General features: G+C 42.9%; 1 protein-coding gene across 4 annotated transcripts in view; it reads right to left on the bottom strand.

The window, feature by feature from the left end:
* Positions 1 to 22,500, bottom strand: part of KIF2A (kinesin family member 2A) — a 113,021-nt gene that overhangs the window by 30,003 nt on the left and 60,518 nt on the right. For all 4 annotated transcript variants that reach the window (XM_040339769.1, XM_040339779.1, XM_040339786.1 and 1 more), the window contains exons 9-12: positions 18,712 to 18,874; positions 9,500 to 9,590; positions 5,493 to 5,556; positions 4,690 to 4,781 (exon numbers count right to left, since the gene is read on the bottom strand). In XM_040339769.1, coding sequence (XP_040195703.1) covers positions 4,690 to 4,781; positions 5,493 to 5,556; positions 9,500 to 9,590; positions 18,712 to 18,874 — 410 coding nt within the window. The remainder of the gene's footprint in view (positions 1 to 4,689; positions 4,782 to 5,492; positions 5,557 to 9,499; positions 9,591 to 18,711; positions 18,875 to 22,500) is intronic.

Here is a 22,500-nt window from a genome sequence, read left to right as displayed (position 1 = left end):
TATTATGCAATATATTTATTTATTATTTATTAAAATTCTTAAAAGTACAAAAGTACAAAACGCAGTCAGTTACCCGTAGGCCTCGATGCGCCGAGAACAACAATACAGCAACAACCAAAAAAACACACACAGGCAGCGGAACAGATCAAATTTAAAATAGTAGCAGATCAAAGAACTATAAAAACCTATGTAATTCCATAGGCTAGACTGAAAAGCTCAGTTTTTAAAAGCTTCCTGAACTTAAAAAGATCATTCTCAAGCCTTAATTTTAGAGGCAGGGAGTTCCAAAACTGTGCTCCCTGGACCGCACTCGTCCTCCCTCCGCATTTTTTCTTACGAAATTTAGGAATCACCAAAGTTTCCAAATTAGCCGACCTTAAGGTACGGTTGGGCACATACTTGGTGAATTTTTCCTGCAGGTACACTGGCCCCTTGCCATGGGTAGCCCTGTGCACCATGCATCCAGTCTTAAACAGAACCCGTTCCTTCACGGGTAGCCAATGCAGGGCTCTCAGCGATGGCGTGATGTGGTCACGACGACCAACACCCGTGAGTAGCCTCGCAGCGGCATTCTGAATAAGCTGTAATTTGTGCATGATGTTATCAGGTAAACCCAGGTACAAAGCATTACAATAATCTAATCGACTTCCAATAATGGCATTGACCATGGAGATCTTATGCGATTCTTCAATGAAGCGAAAAGTCGACCTCAGGAGTTTCAAGTGGAAGTGACAAGAACTCACCACCTGGTTTACCTGTGGTCGTAGCGTCAATCTCTCGTCCAAGAGGATTCCCAAATCCCTGACCTGGGTGACTGGCACTGGGACCGATGAAAATGAGTCCGGCCAGGTAGGGAAACCGCCCGACCATGGCCGATTGCATAAAACCATGCACTCAGTCTTGGAGCCATTGAGCATAAGATAACTGGCCCCCATCCAGGCTTGAATTTCCTCCAGGCAGGTGGCCAGAGTTATCTGTGCCCCCCCATCCCTGGGCAGAGGAATGTAGAACTGGGTGTCGTCAGCGTAGACATGAAAAGATAGGTTGTGGCGGCGGATGATATATAGCAGAGGCCTCAGATAGATGTTGAACAGGAGCGGCGATAACGCCGACCCTTGAGGGACTCCACAGAACAGGGGACTATCAGAAGAGCAGTGCAGTCCCAGCCTTACTTAGTAAACATTTATTGAAGTAGAAAAGTATTTTTGTTAAATTTTGATTTGTTCTTTTAGGAACAAGGTGTTATTTGACATGCAATAAATGACGGCCTAACTCATTCATCCTCTCATCTTCTATTTTAATTCCGATTATTTTACTATTCAAAACGTTGTTTTGTTCATATGTATCTACACCGTTGCAAATACAGAAAAAATAAAAGCCTTCAATTTGAAATTAATATCACTACACTAGAAAAAATGATTTTTTGTACACGCGGTAAAATCTTTGTTCCTAGAGTCCATAGAGAACACCAAAATACTGGACACAGGCCAAAAAAAATGCAGGCCAGCCTAGGACAATCTCTTCCACTATCAGCATGTCATGTCAAAGCAGGACCAAAACTCATGATCCTAAAACAGAGAGGTGGGACCTATGTTCCCCAATGGATGCCATTAACGGAGAGCTGAAAAAACTATTTTCGTTCTCATTCATTCAGCTACAAGCGACTTATGCAACGGAAGACAGTAAGCAGGAACAGATGCAGATCAACGTTCTATTTGGCACTGTGCAACCAGGAGCAAAAGTGCTTAGCTCTACATTTGTGTATCTGATGTCCAACTCCAATTTTAAAAATGTTACTTACAGGTATACCACCACAAGGGCTGTTTTTTTTCTAGTCTAATCTGCTCAGAATAATTTGTCCAATTATAGGCTCAGCAGATTATCTGCTGACCTTAAATTACTCAAGATTTTCATAGGTGCGTGACAGGGAAAGACAAGCAGATCTTTAGACAAGACCTGTTGCCAACAACCATTTGGTACACAAAAGAATACTTTAAGAATCTTAAGTTTGCAATATAAACCTTATGGAAAAAATCTATCACACTGTTCAAAATTCGATCCATATATAATAAAAAAAATGGGACCCATGGTTTGAACATTCTGCTACTTTCTTTAATCCCATCTAAATCGCATAATTCCTTTTGCTGATCTGTTTATCCTAATAACACTTATGGTTTTATATCTACTTTTTGACCCTCATCTTAATTCTCTACTCTTTAGAGCTATGTATTATTAATGTTACATAAGATTTGTATAGATTACTATTGTCTGTTTTTTGGCTCCTGGACATTTTCTTTTGTGTACTCTTTTTGTATGCCATTTTGCTTTTTGTACCACCATTTTGTACCAAATAAAAAAAGTTTGTAAACAAAAAAAAGCTTTAGATACACTGTAAATATACATTGAGACATTGGTTTTGATATTAAAAAGAATCTTAAGTTTGTGTCTCACTAAGTAATCACGGTTTTTCAAACCTGAAAAACAGCTGACTGACATTTCTTACAAACATGCATTTGAAAATGATAGTTGCCCGTTTTCTGCATTACTGAAAACAAGTATGCAAACCAGGAGTTCTGCCTTGATTATTCTGGGCCACGATCACAAAGAGGGAAAGTCAGAGGCAGTCAAGCAATTAGCATTTTAAAAGAAAGCCAAGCAATGGTTATCCAGTACACTGGGGTCCCCAACCCTCGGGCCGGTGCCAGTCTGTGGCCTGTTGCCGACTGGGTCACACAGCAGGGGATGAGCGGCTATCACAGACCACGGTTCCTGCTCACCTCCTGCTGTTCAGCCATGCCTGTGTCCCCTCTGCCGGCTCCTCTGCCTGCCCATAAATGTCATCTCATCAGTATGGCAGGGGGCGGAAGGAACTGTAAAGGGGCACCGTTACAGTTCCCTTTTACAGCACAGTCCCCTTTACATCACAGCCCCCCTCCCTTAGAGTGCAGTTTCCTTTATAGTGCAGTCCCCGTTACATTAATTTAAAAAGGGACTGCACTGTAATGTATTGGGGGACTGTAATGTGAAGGGGAACCAAGGACACTGTGGGACTGCTTTAAAGGGGGAACTGTGATGACCACATTTACAGTAAAACATAGAAAAAAGGAGGCATGAGGGAAGCACAAGAATACTAAATTCCAAACAAGCCAATTTATCGGAATTGCGGTCATTGCTACATGACATCAATTGGGACCAAATCCTAGATACATTGAACACGGAAGAAAAATGTGAATGCTTTAGGAGCATATTAAACAAAAGGTATCAACACAGTGCATTCCAATGGCCAATAAATATAGAAGAGCGAAGGTGAAACCTGGGTGCCTAACCCGTAATGTAAAAAGCCTCAAGAGAACAAAAATGCCTTTTCAACAATATAAAGGGGATGGGTCACCATCAGCATTTTAACACAAGGAATGAAATAAGAAATGCAAGAAGGCAATCTGGACAGCCAAAAAAGATTACAAGAGACACAATCCAAATAACATTTTTAGATACAGTAAAAAGGCAAAATCAGAGCACATTGCCCACATAAAAGACGAGGATGGGAAGGTACGGTATATCGACCGCGACAGTACCGTTAGTGACACATGACAGGGCATACCCTCGTGGCTAACAGAGGCCAGAGTTAAGGAAAGACTTGATAAACTTAATACAAATAAATCACCAGGAACAGATAGATGGCTTACACCCAAGAGTCCTCAGTCAGGTTATAGCCATACCATTGTTCCTAATCTTTATGGACAGCATACTGACAGGATTTGTACCAGCTGATTGGCTTTTCTCCAATGTGGTACCAATATTCAAAAAAAGGACACAGACAACCCCCTGGAAACTACAGGCCAGTCAGCCCAACATCAGTTGTTTCTAAATTATAGCCCAACATCAGTCGTTGGTAATTTATTGGAGGGGAAGATAAGGGACTATATCGAAAAATTTACTGAGGGGAAAAAAAATATATAAGTAGGTTATCAATATGGGTTTACGAAAGGTCGTTCTTGCCAGACCAATCTGCTAACATTCTATGAGAAAATGAGCTGCCATCTAGACAAGGGAAGGTCTGGATTTAGTGTACCATTTTGCAAAGGCATTCGACACAGTCCCCCATAAGCGCTTAATCTACAAGCTGAGGTCTGCAGGCATGGACCATAAGCTTTGTTCTTGGTAAAAAGAATTATGGTTTCACGGGTGTTTTCAAAGGGTAGTGACAAAGAACTATAGTATACTCAGACAGCTCTGGAGTGGTAAGTGGGGTACACAAAATGTTCTATTTCGGGAGCAATTCTATTCAATATATCCATAGATGATATAGAAGATGGAATAAATAGCTCAATCTGTGGTAAAAAAAAATAATAATCTAGGTCCAATCCATGAAGGCCCCACCTTGCAACTCATATGACTTAAAGGATCTGCTACTAATGGCTTGGTGCCAGATATCACAGCATACCTTTAGAGGAAGACATGGCTGTTTTGGTGGCAAAAGGAGGACCTACGCAATATTAGGTGGGTGATTATAAAGTTATGGCTAATTGGTGTATTATCCACCTAAGAAGGCACAACGGCTACAAAGTGGACATAAAAGCAGACGCAGTAAAATAGTATAAAAAAGAAAGCGAACATTGTACAAATACTTTTATTTGATCAGAATCACTACCAAAAATAATCACTTAAGTGTCAGACCTCTACACTTACCTTACCACTGTAGATTTCGAAAAACGTTGCATATACTTGAAGTTCTAATTTTTTATAGTTTGGTTTCTTCAGCATTTGGAATACATCTCGCGCTGAGGATGGAAAATACAGTAAATAAAAGGCAGCTATAAAGACAAGCACTTAAAAATCCACCACACATTCCCTAGGAGAATAAGGCCTGTAAGTAGATTTATAAAAGAAGGAAAAACATTACTGAAGCAGCAAGCAATGTTATCCAAGTCAAGGTAAAAATCAGTCAACTAACAGAAAACGTATATTATTACAAGCATTTATATATAGTGCCGACAATGTACACAGTACTTTGCATACTGTACATTAACATTTGTCCCTGCCATCAAGGAGCTTACAATCCAAGGTCTCTAACTTGCATGCATACGTACATCCACATACTAGGGCCAATTCAGACAGTAGCCAATTACCTGCCAGCATGTATTTTATGGGGGGTAGTAAAAGAGAGGACCTGGAATATCCAGGGAAAACGCACGCACGCACGCACGCACGCACACACACACACACACACACACACACACACACACACACACACACACACACACACACACACACACACACACACACACACACACACACACACACACACACACACACACACACACACACACACACACACACACACACACACAGAGAGAACATGCAAACTCCTTGCAGATAGCATCCTGGACAGGATTCTAACCAAAGTGCAAGGCAGAAAGTTAAGAAAAAAGGCGGGGGACCCACACAAATGCATATTTTTCTTCAAACAACACATTCTACAAGCAACTTACCTGCAAGTGCATATATTCCTTTTGAACAGTCTTGATTCTTTCCAGAAAAATCACCGCCCATGGTCTGTAAAGAAATAAAAATTTGTATGAAAGGAAGGGCCTTGATTCAAACTACAATTGCACCAGTATTGACTGTGGCCTCCCTGCAGCTGAACTTTCCCCAATATTGATTTACGATGACCCGTTTTGTGGAGGCAACCATCTTGGTAATGGCAACGCTCATGTCAGACACTCCAGGAAGGAAAACAGTGAGCCGTACAATGGTGGCATCACCAAATCTCACTCCAAAGTCTCACTCACTGCTGAGACCAGCACTCAGAGGCAGCAGTGTCTCAAATGCTATAACTTCTTGATAAAAAATATATATATATATTTTTTTTTTTTTAGCAAGAAACATACATTCCACATTATTATGCCACAAAAATGAGCATGCGCTGTAGATTGCCTCCAGCATTTCTCCTGTTTTTTTGTTTTGCTGGAGGCTGCCATTTTGTTGAGGCCTAGAAACCGTCACTGGATTTTAACTACTTGGCACCCATGTTATATCCAAAACATGGCTTCAGCGCAGACTTAAAATACTGTATGGGTGTACATGGAAGTCCTCCCATTCTTGAGCTCCTTGGGACTCGGCTGATCACAGATTGGGGTAAAGGTCAATAACAGCAGGCCCTTTACCACGTGATCAGGTGTCAGCCAATGACAGCTGATCACGCTGTCAGCATCAAGAAAATAAGCCATAAACTGCCTTCTGTTAGAGGGACATTGGTCCTCTTAGTGCCACCAGTTCTGCCAATTAGTGCCTTCCGGTGCTGCCAATCTGTGTCATCCCTCCAGGCCACCCATCAGTGAAGGAGAAAAATTAACCGTTTGCAAAATTTTACAAATAAATAGGAAAATCATTTTGTTTCATTTCAAAATGTGTTTTTTTTTTTATTTAGCAAAAAATAAAACCCCCAGTGGTGATTAAATACCACCAAAAGAAAGCTCCATTGTTGTGTGGAAAAAAAAAAAAAAAAAAAAAAAAAAAAAAGATAAAAATGTCATATGAATACAGTGTAGTATGACTGCGCAAATGTCATTCAAAGAGTGATGACGCTGAAATTCATTACCTGGCTGCTCTTTCAATGCCGCACAGTGCCCGAGTGCAGTATGACCACTCTATCTCCCTCACAGACAGAGGCACCAGCAAGAGCCACTGGGTCCTGCTTGTGTCAATCAAATCGTGAGAGGAGGGAGCGGGGGGTGAGGCTGAGCCGCACTGTGCATGTCTATGGACACACAGAGCCTGAATTGAGCCCCCATAGCAAGCACTTGCTATGGGGGCAGACACAGAAGAGGAGACAATATTGCTAGTGAGGGAACCCCAGAAGGAGGATTAGGACCACTGCACAGAGCAGGAAGGTAGAACATGTTAAAAAAAAATAAAACAGGGCCTTTAGAACCACTTTAAAATGTCACTGCAGACTGATAATTATAGCCAGCATATTTCATTTGACAGCATAATCTAGGGAGTCTTGGTATTGAGTAGCAAAAGTCACCAGGCCGCCAATAGAATGTTTGTTTCACCATTTTACAGATTGCTCACAAGGCTAATGCCAATGTTTCGGGGGAAAGCAGGGTCCCTTTCTCAAGACAACAGAGCGGTAGCAGTGCAACCCCCTCATGTCGTCATATTTTCAACTACAGTGTTACCCTAAATATTATTTTCTATGTGTGTTCTCACATGTGTATTGTATAAATCATTTTCATATCATATTTATGTACTTCTTCCATCTGAAGTACCTGGTTGATCCTGCCAGTCACCTTTCTTCCTTGTTCTAAACTGACCACACAAAGCATAGAAGCTGATCTGTGTTACCGAGGTCAGTTTTCATCCTTTGGCCAGCCAGAAGTACAGGACACAGTGCAGACACAAAGAATGCCACACCACCTGACAATTCAAAACATGCCTCTGGCACACATTTCCTTCCAATCATAACCTGCCTCCACCCTATCCAAAACTAAGAAAAGAAAAAGTTTTGTCTTTAGTGACACTTAAAGAACAAGTGGAAGATGTAAAAAGCTTCAAAACATATGATATAAATACATATTACCAAATTAGGCAAATACTTGCCTCCAAAGAGCTTGTGTATACTTACTTGTAGCTTATACAGATAAATGATATCTATACAGTGAATACACTTTAGTAGTGTAAATCCTAAAAATGGGACAGAAAAATAAACAGATCTAGCATATCCAGGTATTTTCCTCTTCAACTTACAGGGGGTCCCCGGGTTACGTACCCGTTAGGGACTTTCCTCCAGTTTGTAAATCGGAAATGTTAATAAGTCGGCCGCACATGCGCAGACCGGCAATTACGGACATTTCCGATGTTTTCTAAAGTTTCGTCGAATGCCGTTCTGCGCATGCGTGGCCAATTACGGACATTTCACGAGGCTCCATCTGGCCGCGAATGCGCAGAACAGAAGGCGGTCCACCCAAAATGGCAGAGGGTCCCCGCAGCGCCCGATTCGTAACTAGAAGTTCGTAACTCAGGCATTCGTAAGTCGGGGACCCCCTGTACAAGGTGATATCAAAAAGTTTTGTAACTCACCTAAAGATGGCAGCACAAGGTTGCACAGTCACAGGGAGCACTGACCTTCATAAGTCAGTGTGCTAAAAGACATCGTCCTGTGTACATCGGGAGCTGTGCAACTGGTGCTATTCTGTCCACAGGAGTTACCACATCAACCATTTCATTATGGACAGCAAGTTAGAACAAAGAGCAATATGGCAGTTTCATGCAAAATTTTACGTTTGCTCTTTGTTCCAAGTTGCTGTTCATGATGAAATAGCACACATGGTAACACACATGGTCAGAATAGCAACCAGTTGCACAGCTCCCAATTTACACAGCATGATATCTTTTGGCACACCGACTCAAAAAGCCTTGTGCCGTCACCTGTTGGCATGTTACAAAACTAGTTTTGAAACTTTGATGCTACCTCGTACAATAGTGGAAAAAACACAGAAATGTATTACCGTATATACTCGAGTATAAGCTGAGTTTTCAGCCCATTTTTTTGTGTGCTGAAAATACCCCCCTCAGCTTATACTTGGGTCACCTTTTTGCACCTAATCTCCCAGATTTGGGGACCCGGTACCAGCCGCTGTAGGACCTCTGGACCCCAAACTTGGCACACATATAGCCCCGCTATTCCTCTACCAGTGTCCGGGGGACCTACGGCCAGGAAGCACCTATTTTTCAAAGCCGGGCACCCCTTCCATAGACTCCCATATTTAACTGTAATTTCTCCAGTAACTTTGGGGACCCGGTACTGGCCTGCATTGGGTCCCCTGGACCTGAAACTTGGCACACATGTAGCCACAGGTCTCCTCTACAAGTTTGCTGTATGGGTGACCTATGGTCGGGGAGCACCGATTTTTCAAACCCTGGCACCCCTTCTATATACTCCCATGTTAAATGTAAGTCTAGTCATGGGCACAGTGAGGCATGCACATGGACACAGTGAGGCATGCAGATGGACACCCAAGGCTTATACTCAAGTCCATATGTTTTCCCATTTTTTTTTTGTGGTAAAAGTAGGTGCTTCGGCTTATATTCTGGTCGGCTTATACTTGAGTATATACGGTATTATTCTACCTGGGTATTTTTGTGAGATGAGAAGTATTGCAGCCATACAGGAATTTCCTAATGAATGATGAACATTAAAAGCACATATCCGATTGGCTGTTTGTTCCCAGGACACCGCTATGGTCTCATCGGTCTTCTGATCACAGATCATATACTAGAACCAGACTGTTTCCAACAGCAAATCTGCCCATGGCCAAGCATATGAGATCAGCAGATTTCAAATACATAACCACTTAGTAGTTTCCTATTGCATAAAGGAGTTGTGGCACCAATAACAAGGGAACAGACTATAAACCCAGGGCCTTTAGAACCACTTTAAAATGTCACTGCAGCTTGATATCACAGAACCTGATATTGTAGGAATAAAACCTACATGAGTTTTACCGCTTCCAGTTTGCCCATATGCAAAACAAGTGGCCATTCCCCTTTCAAAGATGGTTTCTACCAGAGGTCTTGCAGTAAACCTATTAAAAAACAAAAAGCAGATAATTACAGATCTCAATTTAAATGATTGAAAGTAGTTACCGATTCTATTCAACATATTTTACTGCACTGCAATTACTTGGATTAGAGGCCCAGTATCCTTTAGGCCCCATTAACACTTTGCGATTTGAAATCGTGAGCATAATTGCGGAGATTCTGTCAATGCAATCATTGCAAAAAATGATTAAATTGCACCCAAAACATGGTGCGATTTTACACCTTTTAGAATCACGCGACGCCTGTCGTCTAATACGATGCAGGAGCTTCTTGGATCACAAATGCACATTGGTCTGCCCATTCAAGTGAATGCGACATGCAGAACTGTGAGAGAATCTTGTGTTGAAAAAAGCGAGCAAGAACGCTGAATCTTGCTACACGTAATGTGAATGGAGCCTTCCAGACAAAGCGTTTGTAAAGGGGGCTCGTCTTTTTTTTTTTTCTTCCTAAAAACATATACATGTTACACTTGCTTGCTCTGTGTAATGTTCTTACTCAGAGCAGGCTCCTAACCTCCTTTCTGACATAACTATCCAGTCCTTCTCTTCTGCGTGTGCTATGGGGGCACATGTTTGGTCGTAATCCTGAGCCAGTCTGTGTGTATCCATAGACACACACAGTGTGGCTCAGCCCCGCCCCCCCACTGCCCCCTCACAGGATTTCATTGACAGCAGCAGGAGTCAAAGGGTGCCTGTGTTCTGTGCGAGACAGGGAGTGAGAGCAGAATAGATACTGCAAGCTCTGGGACAATCATACTTCTCCACATTTTACTACTTAGTGAGCCACTGACTCAGAACACTCATGTACAGTACATATTAGGTTTCCTGGCACTTCACGGACAGAATGTTTATCCCAGGTTAGTGACCTAAAGTGCATGTATTGCCATAACATTGTTTTGTTTGAGTAGGAAAGGGTTAAAAATCTGATAGATTTAACTAAAACAAAAATTACCTATGTCCTGCTAGAATGATTTCTCTTCCTGTTTTGGACAGACAACACAAACTAAATGGAGTTCCCAATTTAGACAGTTGTCACCAGAACATCTGTTCGCATTGGCAGATTCCCCTCTCCTCTTGCTTTTATGGAAATGTAGTATTTCATATGTTTTTCTCTTAAGCGACAAGCCCCCAACAGGGACCCGGACCACAATTAGAAGTTGTCATAAGATCTTATCCTGCTCTATTCAATCCAGAACTTTAAATACACTTAAAAGGGTTGTAAAGGTACAATTTTTTTCCCCCTAAATAGCCTCCTTTACCTTAGTGCAGTCCTCCTTCACTTACCTCATCCTTCCATTTTGCTTTTAAATGTCCTTATTTCTTCTGAGAAATCCTCACTTCCTGTTCTTCTGTCTGTAACTACACACAGTAGTGCAAGGCTTTCCCCTTGGTGGGGAGTGTTGTGCTCGCCCTCTCCCTTGGACTACAGGAAAGTCAGGACGCCCACTAACATACAGCTCCTTTATCTGCAACGTAGAGAGCGTCCTGACTCTCCTGTAGTCCAAGGGAGGGGGTGAACATGACACTCCTCACCAGGGAGAAAGCCTCGCATCACTGTGTGTAGTTACAGGCAGAACAGCAGGAAGTGAGGATGTCTCAGAAGAAATAAAAACATTTAAAAGCAAATTCGAAGAATGAGGTAAGTGAAGGAGGACTGCACTAAGGTAAAGGAAGCTATTTAGGGAAAGAAAATTGTACCTTTACAACCCCTTTAAAAGGAAACCGTTTCTTTGCCCTGCATTAGCATAGCACAGGTTGCTTAAGGCTCGGTTCACATTTGTGCAATGCGGGAACCCTATGAATTCACTGCGGGTTCCCTCATCGCACCTGACTCGCAAGGCAGTTCACACTGCACTATGCAAACTGTTGGGAGTGTCAATAGAACGTTAATGACACCCCCAAATCAGTGCACATATCGCAGTGCGAACTGTCAGTTCGGACATGAATCGGATTGCATGGGTGTGAACACCCATGTGATCCTAGTCTGGTGCGGACCAAAAAAAAAAAAAAAAAGAGTCCTGTGTGAGTATGATCTGAATGTGATGCAAATTCAGCCATACTATCTGTATGTCTGAAATCACATCGCATGCAATTTTCACTGCAGTGTGATGAGAATCACATGCGATATCGCACAGCACACTGGTGTAAACCAGGGCTGAAAGATCAAGCCTGATCACCCTGGGGCTTTCACATTTCTGACATGAACCCGTCTGACAATTATCTCATCTTAGGTAATTACATGTTGTACAGTTTAAAAGAAACGTTTTTTTTATGACATTTGCCTGGAGCAGATCAGTAACAAGCTCATGTACATCTGTTCCTATAGAATTGACGTGTGTGTGTGTGTGCGCGTGGACAAAGTAACAGTCACCTATCACACCCACAGTGGAGGCAGCAGTATCTCAGGAAATGCAAATACTGAAAGTGATGTTATAATGGACTTAAGCGGGCCATACAGCAGTCAAATTTGGTTTGAAAGTTTGTTTCTCGACTAATTATGAGAAATCTCGAAAAGGAGAATAGTTTTTCAAAAATTCCAACTGTACACAAAGTTTTTACTTGGTAAAAATTGTACGTATTTTAATGAGCATATATATGCTAGGGACAAACAAAACCTGACAGAAGCGCTTCTTCAGTTACTTTTTAAACTTCCTTCAACAGCATTGTCTCTCCCTCCTTAAAAATAAAAAATAAATTCCAAGCTGCATATACCCTTTTTCTCCAAAGTTTCTGTCCACTTTCTACTTTCCCTGCTTACGAAAATGACGTAAAACATCTGCTCTTGTTAACTCCTGGGATATGTTTCTCCGAAATCCCAGGAGCCTTCAGGGTTTTTTATTTTTCTGTGAGTGAACGGGAGGTAGAGGTGGAAGAGGGCAGGGTAAAGGGCGTGGAAGAGGGCAGGGTAGAGCTGGAAGAGGGCAGGGTAGAGCTGGAAGAGGGCAGGGTAGAGCTGGAAGAGGGCAGGGTAGAGCTGGAAGAGGGCAGGGTAGAGCTGGAGGGTGGACCCCCGATGTATACTGCACATGCACAGACTCGCTATGTGCCGCTCTACTGCCCATGCGTGGATTTGCCAAGTGATGCGCACGCGCAGACTCGTATTGCGGAGGGCGGAGAAGCGTGTGGATTCCCTGGAAACAAAGGGTGCTGGCTTCAGCTACCCTTAAGTTAAAATGGCCACTGACATACAAGATCAGTGGAGTTGCAAGCCGTTTTTTTACATTGCAGAATGAAGCATTAAGAAAAGAAAGTAGGCAAGTCATATCACTGCAGTTTTTAAATGCTGCTTGAATTTTTTTCAAAATTTGAGGAGTGACTGAAGTTCCCCTTTATAACATCTGGAATTCCATTAAAGTAGAACTACATGCAAAACTTGGTTTTTAAATCTTGAATATAGCAAGGGAGAGGCATAACCCCTGTAGGGTTTATTTTTGCAATCTTTGTCTTATTGCAGATATTTCCCTTCACTTCTTGTCCTATAGCCAAACAGAAAGTGAGCAGAAATTCCAGAAAATATAGGGAATTCCTTGGGGACCCCCAGGTAACCAGAATTAGTGTCCCTATTGGAAGATTTCCCCTCTACAGTAAAACCTTGGTTTGCAAGCATAATTGGTTCCAGAAAAATGCTTGTAATCCAAAGCACTTGTATATCAAAGCATTTTTTTCAGGGTATAAAGGAGAAGAGAGGCACCTCTAAGAGTAGCAATAAGTTGCTAAATGTACCTTACATTAAATGTAACCATATTGCTACACTTGGAGGCTCCTCTTTTTCATACTCAGTTGTGACATGACGCTACTCTTATATCAAGACATTGCTTGTATATCAAGACAAAATTTAGTAAAACATTTTGCTTGTCTTGCAAAACGCTCTCAAACCAAGGTTTTACTGTATTACTTTTCTGGGGACAACCTAAAATTAGTGATTTGCTTTTACTTTCAATGATAAATGTAAAACAGGACAAGTAGAGAGGGGGACTCTACCCAACAAAAGACAGCAATAAAAAACATTTGCTGACCAAATGCCGCACCATCCAAAACTGAAAAAAAAGTATTGCCTTTAGTTATACTTTGAAATAGTAGTAATTTTTAAAGACCTTTAAAACTAAATTGGTTGGCTCGATGATGGCAATAGTAAATGCTCCGACAAATGAGTTTTCAGAATCTCCGTACAAACTAAATTCTACTAGTGTATGGCCAAGCTTTAGAAGACAGACCTGTTGTCATCACTTTACGTAAGCAAAAGATGCAAGATAACATATCAACTGATCCTTGTATCTTTATCTCCTCACTCTCTTGACTAAGACACGTGTCACAGTGGTGAGGTGTACAAAGCAGCAGAGGATTAGCGGCCATTTGTGAGCTTGTTTGCTTATAAGCTAAAATAGGTTTACCAGCAGACACCTGATTTAGAGTCTTCTCCCAACCGGTGACTGCTACGTCATCATATCTATTCTGTCTAGAGTCGGTGTACTCTTATTTTTCTGATTTATAAAGTGATAGTAAAGTCTTTTTTCCCCCCTATAAAAATAACAAACATGCTATACTTACCTGCTCTGTTGCAGTGGATTTGCACAGAGCAGCCCGGATGCTCCTATTCGCTGTTCCCTCTTCTGTGCTCCTGGCCCCTCCCTCCTGTTTAGTGCCCCCACAGCCAGAAGCTTACTATGGGGGCACCCGAGTCACAGCTCTGTGTGTCAATTTAAACATGGAGCCCTGACCCGACCTTGCCCCCTCTCTCCCGATTAGCTAGTTGCCTTTGACAGCAGCTGCAGCCAATAGCGTCGCTGCTGTCTCTCCGTCAATCAGGATGGAGAATCTCAGATGGCTGAGACAATCGTGGACATCACTGGATAGAGAGGGACCTCAGGTAAGTGTTAGGGGGGCTGCGGCACACAGAAGGCATAGAATGTAAAATAACGTTCTGCCTTTACAAACACTTTAAGTCCTATTTCAGCATAATAAAGAATGTTCATAATAAAGAATGTTCTTGACCCTCCCTTCTAGAACGAGCAGGGCCCTCTGATCCCTCCTGTATTGATTTGTATTGTGACTGTACTGTCTTCCCTGATGTAAAGCGCTGCGCAAACTGTTGGCGCAATATAAATCCTGTTTTTTTTTTTTTTTTAATCCAATTTATTTTTATTTATTTATTTTTTTCCAGTTTAATACATACATCTGCCTATTTGGCATCCATTACACATCTATTAAAGTACATTACACAACATTATTTCCTTCACATGATATCCCTATGTACTACTCCCCATTTTTTTTTATTTTATTTCGTTCAAACCGCTGAGCCTATGTATTTTGACAGTGGGGAGCTTTCATCAGCACTGCTGGCTATAGATATTGTTGCTGATAGAGAGCAACATTTTCCAACAGGCTGGTTGTACACAAGTCGATCGATAGAACAATTCAGCAGGGATGGAATTAATTTCAACCCATGTATAAATGTACAGTATCTCACAAGAGTGAGTACACCCCTCACATTTTTGTAAATATTTTATTATATCTTTTCATGTGACAAGGAAAAAAATACACTTTGGTACAATATAAAGTAGTGAGTGTACAGCTCGTATAACAGTGTAAAATTGCTGTCCCCTCAACATACAGCTATTAATGTCTAAACCACTGGCAGCAAAAGTGAGTACACCCCTAAGTAAAAATGTCCAAATTGGGCCCAATTAGCCATTTTGCCGCCCTGGTGTCATGTGATTTGTTAGTGTTACAAGGTCTCAGGTGTGAATGGGGAGAAGGTGTGTTAATTTGGAGTTACCGCTCTCACTCTCATACTGGAAGTTCAACATGGCACCTCATGGCAAAGAACTGAGGATTGAAAAAAAAAAAAAAAAGGAAATGTTACTCTACATATAGATGGCCTAGGCTATAAGAAGATGGCCAAGACCCTAAAACTAAGCCGCAGCGTGGTGGCCACGATCATACAGCGGTTTAACAGGACAGGTTCCACTCAGAACAGGCCTCACCATGGTCAACCAAAGAAGTTGAGGGCACGTGTTCAGCATCATATCCAGAGGTTGTTGTCTTTGGGAAATAGACGTATGAGCGCTGCCAGCATTGCTGCAGAGGTTGAAGGGTCAGCCTGTCAGTGCTCAGACCATATGCTACACACTGCATCAAATTGGTCTGCATGGCTGTCGCCCCAGAAGGAAGCCTCCTCTAAAGATGATGCACAAGAAAGCCTGCAAAACAGTTTGCCGAAGACAAGCAGACTAAGAACATGGATTACTGGAACCATGTCCTGTGGTCTGATGAGACCAAGATAAGCATATTTGGTTCAGATGGTGACAAGCGTGTGTGGCGGCAACCAGGTGAGGAGTACAAAGACAAGTGTGTCTTGCCTACAGTCAAGCATTGTGGTGGGAGTGTCATGGCCTGGGGCTGCATGAGTGCTGCCGGCACTGGGGAGCTACAATTCATTGAGGGAACCATGAATGCCAACATGTACTGTGACATACTGAAGCAGAGCATGATCCCCTACTTTCAGAGGCTGGGCCGCAGGGCAATATTCCAACAGGATAACGACCACAAACACACCTCCAAGACGACCACTGCCTTGCTAAAGAAGCTGAAGGTAAAGGTGATGGACTAGCCAAGCATGTCTCCAGACCCAAACCCCATTGAGCATCTGTGGGGCATCCTTAAGCGTAAGGTGGAGGAGAGCAAGGTCGCCAACATCCACCAGCTCCGTGATGTCATCATGGAGGAGTGGAAGAGGACTCCAGTGGCAACCTGTGAAGCTCTGGTGAACTCTATGCCCAAGAGGGTTAAGGCAGTTTAGTTATTTTGAGGGGACAGCAAATTTATACTGTTATACAAGCTGTACAATCACTACTTTACATTGTAGCAAAGTGTCATTTCTTCAGTGTTGTCACATGAAAAGATTTACAAAAATGTGAAGGGGTGTACTCACTTTTGCGAGGTAGTGTACATATGGCTGGATTTACTAGCTCCCAGTCTCTTCATCTTGACTACAGCGGTCACCAACGAGAGAGACATGGCATGATCTCATGCACGTGGTGTGGGTGTGCCTGGGGGCCACCTAAAAACAAAAAGGTACATGTATTGTCGGTCGCAGCAAAACAGAGCAGACATCATATGAATATAAACCATGAAAGAGATATAGAATTTTTACATATCCTTATGATCAGACAACCAACTTTTTTGATTGTGTAACTTTTATGAAAATGATTGAAAGTCGTCAGAATGAAAAGAAGGCAAGGAGGGAATGACAGCAGCACACAGTACCACAGAAATGTGGTTAAACCCTTTCCTGAAAGTCTCTGATGAGGTAATAGGGGTGCAGAGATGTTGAACCACAACTTAAAATAGATCAGTTGAAGTTTTTTGGCAGAGAATTCAATAAAGATTCTAACCGTTCCTCAGGCCAACAGATTTTATATTGCCGCCAGTGTGCCTGCTTTGGCAATTCCCAACACTTCCTGTTGTGTCAAAGAGTAGTGACTCCAAAAAGGAGCATAGAAGTGCTTTAAAAAAAAAAAAGCAGACAGACTTTTAGGAGGCAGCAGGATCATCTCTTGAAAGTTTGCCAACCATTGCTACATAGCCCTCTGAAAAACAATTCACTGTGGATCACTTTTAAGAGGACAGTAAGCCCCACCCTGTCTGAAAGAAGCCCAAATAGCAATAAAATTCAGACCCAATTAAAAAAAAAAAAAAAAAAAAAAAAAGTTTTTTGTATTTATGATTACAGATATGCATTTATGTGTATTTTATATCTGCTAGGAGAACAGCTTTAACTACATTTTTTTTTGTATGCCGTTTTATTAATTTAGTTGCATGCCTCGGAACCCTCTTCAAAACGCTTAGGTCTTTGTACATTATGGTGTCTAATACTGCACCATTTATGCCAGATGTGGAACGGGGGCCAATTCTATTCTGATCACTGATCAGAGCAGATGACAGGTCTACCGTCTGCTCAGTTTATGCAGAGGGGACAGGTACAAAGTCCGCTCTGCTCTATGGGCGACCGGGTGTAGATGGAACACCTATGTCCATTTATACCGCACTACCACTGATCTGAGCAGCCTACACAAAGGAGAACGGATGCCCTTCTGTTCATTTTGAGCAGACTGATTAGATTGGAGGTTGGTGGGTGTAAACGGACACAAGTCTATTTACACCAACTGGTCCATAGAGGCGAATGGAAAATCTGAGTAGGACCACCTGAAAAACTGACAGGCGGATCTGATCAGAAGGAAATAAGGCTATTAAAACAACTTTCATTCATTAGAAGATTTTTGTTTGTTTTATACACATCCCTGTTGTAACGGAATGACCCGGGACACCCAGAGACTTTGTGAGGATGGGGGATACTCCTGTGTCAGCGTCACTGATAACTCTTGGGTGTGAGTCCACCCTGTGCCCTTTGGGCATGGGGTGGCAAGTGAATCATAATTCATGTATTACATGAGATGGGACATCACTGATAGTTCGTATTGCAGGATTTTGAGATACTGCAAGATGTTGGCCCAACCAGTCAACAGTGACTCATTCTATGATTAGCCCTGACTAGTGACATGCTAATTGAGTCAGGCTCCTGGAAGACATTTAATTGTGTGATAACACTGTCTAAAACCTATTGATGCTCAGAGGTGTGAATAGGTGTCAAGCTGTATGTGGAGACGGAACGTCTGCCTAGGGAACTCAGTGTTTGATGGGGTTTTGTTTGTTATGCTGTTAATGAAGGAATGTGCAGTGATTAGACATAATTATAGGCCGGCGCCGACCTGTCTAGAATGGTTAGTAATTAGCCTTAGTGTGTGGGTGGGGAGTTGATTGTTCCTTTAATGCCTTGTACTGTATATAAAAGACTGAAAGAAACCATTAAAGTTGGTATTACATTTGGAACAAGTACAGAGCTGCGTGTCTAGTCTTGATTCTGGGAAAATGGGATGCCTGCTGATGTGTCTGTGTCAGATGAGCTGTCGTAGTTGATGGAAGGTCGTAAACGGTGGTGACCGTTGCACCTGTAAACTACATGTAGCTCACAAAACTGTAGCACTTTTCTCAACATAAATCTCTGAACAGATAAATAGAAAAAGCACTGTAGGTATTATACGATTACCTGTAGACCATTTCATTTGGCGTAGTTTCATCAAAGGCATAGTCAAAGCGAAAAGTTTGGTTTTCAAGATATCTAGTGAGATCCACCTTCTGTTTGGGCTCATGCACCATGACTACATCTTTACTAGGAATTGTAATGACATCTAGGTCTTTGATTGTGTTCTCTGAAATGCAAATATACAATTAAATTTCTAAAAGGAAAAAAAAAAAAAACTGAACGCATTTAATAAAAACGTTGAAAAATAGCAAATTTGAATGCACAAGCAGACCGACCTATAATGCAGTGAAAGTTAGCAAACAGTATAGCCATTATCCTGGACCTCCCTGTAGACTACACTGCAGATAAGGAATACAGGCTGATCCAGGACCTGCCCCAATCTGTGCCTGGACAAGGAAGGAGCCCCATCGTCGGGTGCACAAAACTAGGATGGGGCTACAATGGCAATTAAATCTCTTTACTACTGAGAAAGAGTTTGTTGGATGTTTGCTTCATTTGTAGCATGCTGAAATCAATGTGATGCCAATGAATGTAATGTAAAGCTTTACGAATATGTAAAGATTTGTATATCTAAACTGTATATTACTGTATAGTAAATATTGGAAATTTGATTCTAGCAGCTCATCAATTTAAAAAGTATAACTAAAAGGCAAAACGTTTTATTTTTTGGGTAGGGTGGAGAGGGATTAGAACCCTTGTCAGACTTTTATTGATGTCTATGGCCTGTTCACTTCAATGAAACGGTAAACAGGATGAATAGAGTGGGTGAAGTTAAAGAAAACACCACATTTTGAGTTGTCTCCACAACAAGAATAGAGGGGAGAAAATCTTCCACTAGTTCTGGTGACAGCTGGGGATTTCTGGATTTCTCACTTCCTGTTTTGGCTTGTCGGACTTTTAGCCAAGATCAAGTGTAGTATCTGTTTCCAGAGGAGGCGTTGTGCTAATCCTATTCAGGGAGGAGGCTATGCAAATCCTCTGGTGTAATGGTGTCTAGTTGGTTCGTATTGGCAGGGAATGAACCGAGTGCTCCTAAGTTCGAAGCCTGGTACTCGGTCGAGCCCTGGTGAGGACGGGTGGTGTACTAATATGGCCAAGGCCGGGTCATCCCGGCCTTTGGGCTAGGATTGGTGTGGTCTCTGTTCCTGTCAGCATCCGGTGGAGGAGCTGTCGCCCTGACCTTTGGGCAGGTCGTGGGGGCTGCCATGCAAATTCCCTGGTATGATGGGGGCCTGGAAGGCTAGTATTGGGGAGGGAGCCAAATCTGGACGCGGTTCTCCGAGAAAACCAAAAGGGCTCACCATCTGGCAGGGACGAGGGCTGCACAGGTCCGGTTAAAAGCCAGGTCCAAAAGAAGCCTGTGGTGCATATGCCCCTGGAGTGGCAGTCCAGGGGTGCCGTAACTTCACCGAGGATCACTTTGTGTTGCGGCACCAAGGTCACTGCACTACAACACAATTGTTTCACACCTGTCTCTTGGGCTAGGGCAGTGGTTCTCAACCTGGGGGTTGGAACCCCCTCGGGGGTCAAATGATGATTTGCCAGGGGTCCCCACACCCTGGGCTGTTCCTGAAGCCCACACAGCTCTCCCGGCCTTTTTGACTGATCAGCGTTGCCACTCATCCAAATTCCCTGCGAGCACTGCCACTCACATCCCACCCCCCCACCAAGGAGCAAAAGAAGTAATACAATTAGAGAATACATAGAATAGAGAGGAAAAGAGAGGGATGAAAGAAAGAAAAGGGGAGAAAAAGAATAAGAAAGACAGCTGGAGAGGGATGGGGGGGGGGTGGGTTTGAATAAAGAGAGATAAAAGAGAAAGAAAGGGAACAAAGAGAAAGTTGTACATCCTAAAATGTACCATAGGGGTTTTATTACTGTATGAGTGGAAGGGATTGCAAAATGTCTGTGGGTTTGGGGGTGCAAATTACTTGTCTTGCCTAGGGTGCCGACAACCCACGCTACGAAAATTATTTTACTGTTGGGGGTCCCCACAACTTGGAAAATCTTATCAAGGGGTCACGGCACTAGTAGGTTGAGAACCACTGGGCTAGGCCATTTGGTTGGGACCAGAGGATTTTTTTTTATTCCTGGCCGAAGGGCCAGCCATTGTATTGCACAATGGTCACTTTCACTTCCTCTCTCCACTTCCTTCCCCCACTTTATTTATTGACCAGTTTGTCACTTTTTTGTTGTGTACACTTTTGCCTCACGTTTGACTGGTAGGGTGTAGGTCCTCAGGCCTGCCCTGAACATCTTGGGAGGGGTGGACATGGCCTTCTGACCTAGTACTTGGGTGGGTCTGTTTCGGCAGACCTTCCAAAGAATGGGGTTCGTCTGGTTTTAGCAAGATGGACCCTAGCGAGTACGTCAGCCCCCTTCTGGAGCCTAACGCCCTGGGGGATCCGGGTCAAGGTCCTTCTTTGGAGGAATAGTGTACACCCTGTGCACGTTTTGTGTATCACTCCTTGGCCCCTTTCACACTGGGGCGGGGGTAAAGCGCCGTCAATTTTGTGGCGCTATTCGGCTGCTAGCGGGGTGCTTTTACCCCCTGCTAGAGGCCGAGAAAGGGTCAAAACGGAATAGCCGTGGAGCCCATTAATTGGAGAAGCAGTATTCAAATCGCTCCTTCACCACTCCAAACATGCCACCAGCAGGACTTTTTTTTACCGTCCTGCTAGCGCACCGCACCGCCCTTGGGGCTTTCACACTGGAGAGACAGCAGCGGCCGTTTCAGGACACTTTGCAGGCGCTATTTTTAGCGTTATAACACCTGCAAAGCAACCCAGTGTGAAAGGGGTCTTTAAGTGTGCACTTTTTTTGCACCGGGTGGAGTTTTTGGAGTGTGTTCACACACCACGGGTTTAAAAAACAAAACAGGAAGTGAAGGGAAATCCACTCAATGGGACACAGGTGGGGGAAAAAAACTGACAGAGGTCATAACTCTCCCTTATGCTATTCAAGGTGAAATAAAATGGTTTTGCTTTTAGTTTAACTATACTACTTAAAACACTTCCCCCTTTCTAGAGGGAATTGCTTTGCAATTTACAGAAGATAGCCAAGAATGCTTATAACATTGCCTGCGATTTCAGTACAGTCCACAGGACGTTACAAGCTTACATGTTTTCTGACAAGATCAAAGTTTTTTTTTTGTGTACTTGGACCTTCAGTCATTTTTTCAACTTTCCATCTATAAAACCTTCTGCCCTTGTTGTTTTAACTTTGGATAGTAAAATATATATATTTTTTGTGCCAGTAAATGCCTTATACAGCCCACTTCCTGCGAGTTTGCCAGGAAAGGAGGTGGGATAAGTTATAAAGAGGGCCAATGAGAGCTGCAGAGCTGGAGGTGTGCCTCTGTGTAAATCCAGGAAGTGAACAGGCAGCAGCCCAGTTAAAAATGGATGCAGCCAGACTGCATTGATCACCTTCAGTACAACCAGGCTGTTGGATTTTTTCTTTCCATGCGATCACTGCCAGAGGCTATAGCCCAGGCATGTCCAAAGTCCGGCCCGCGGGCTAATTGCGGCCCCCTGGTAATTTGGAGATATACTGTATTTATATGCACTGCCTCGGAGGGGACAGGACGAGCGCTGTCAGATTACATAGAGAAGAATCTCTTGTTTACTTGGCGGCCTCTGTAATAGGAAGTCCTGTCTAATGGGCTGTCATTGGATGACTGTTCTGTCTATCATAGGAGGCGGGACTTTGTATTAAAGAGGCCGCCTTGTAAACAGGAGATTCTCCTGTATGAAATCTGTTGGCGATCACCCGCCCCCTTAATTTACCCCT

Source organism: Rana temporaria, chromosome 1 (genome assembly GCF_905171775.1).
Source record: "Rana temporaria chromosome 1, aRanTem1.1, whole genome shotgun sequence".
In the NCBI taxonomy this organism is placed as follows: domain Eukaryota; kingdom Metazoa; phylum Chordata; class Amphibia; order Anura; family Ranidae; genus Rana; species Rana temporaria.
This window is presented reverse-complemented; position numbering and strand designations above follow the sequence as displayed.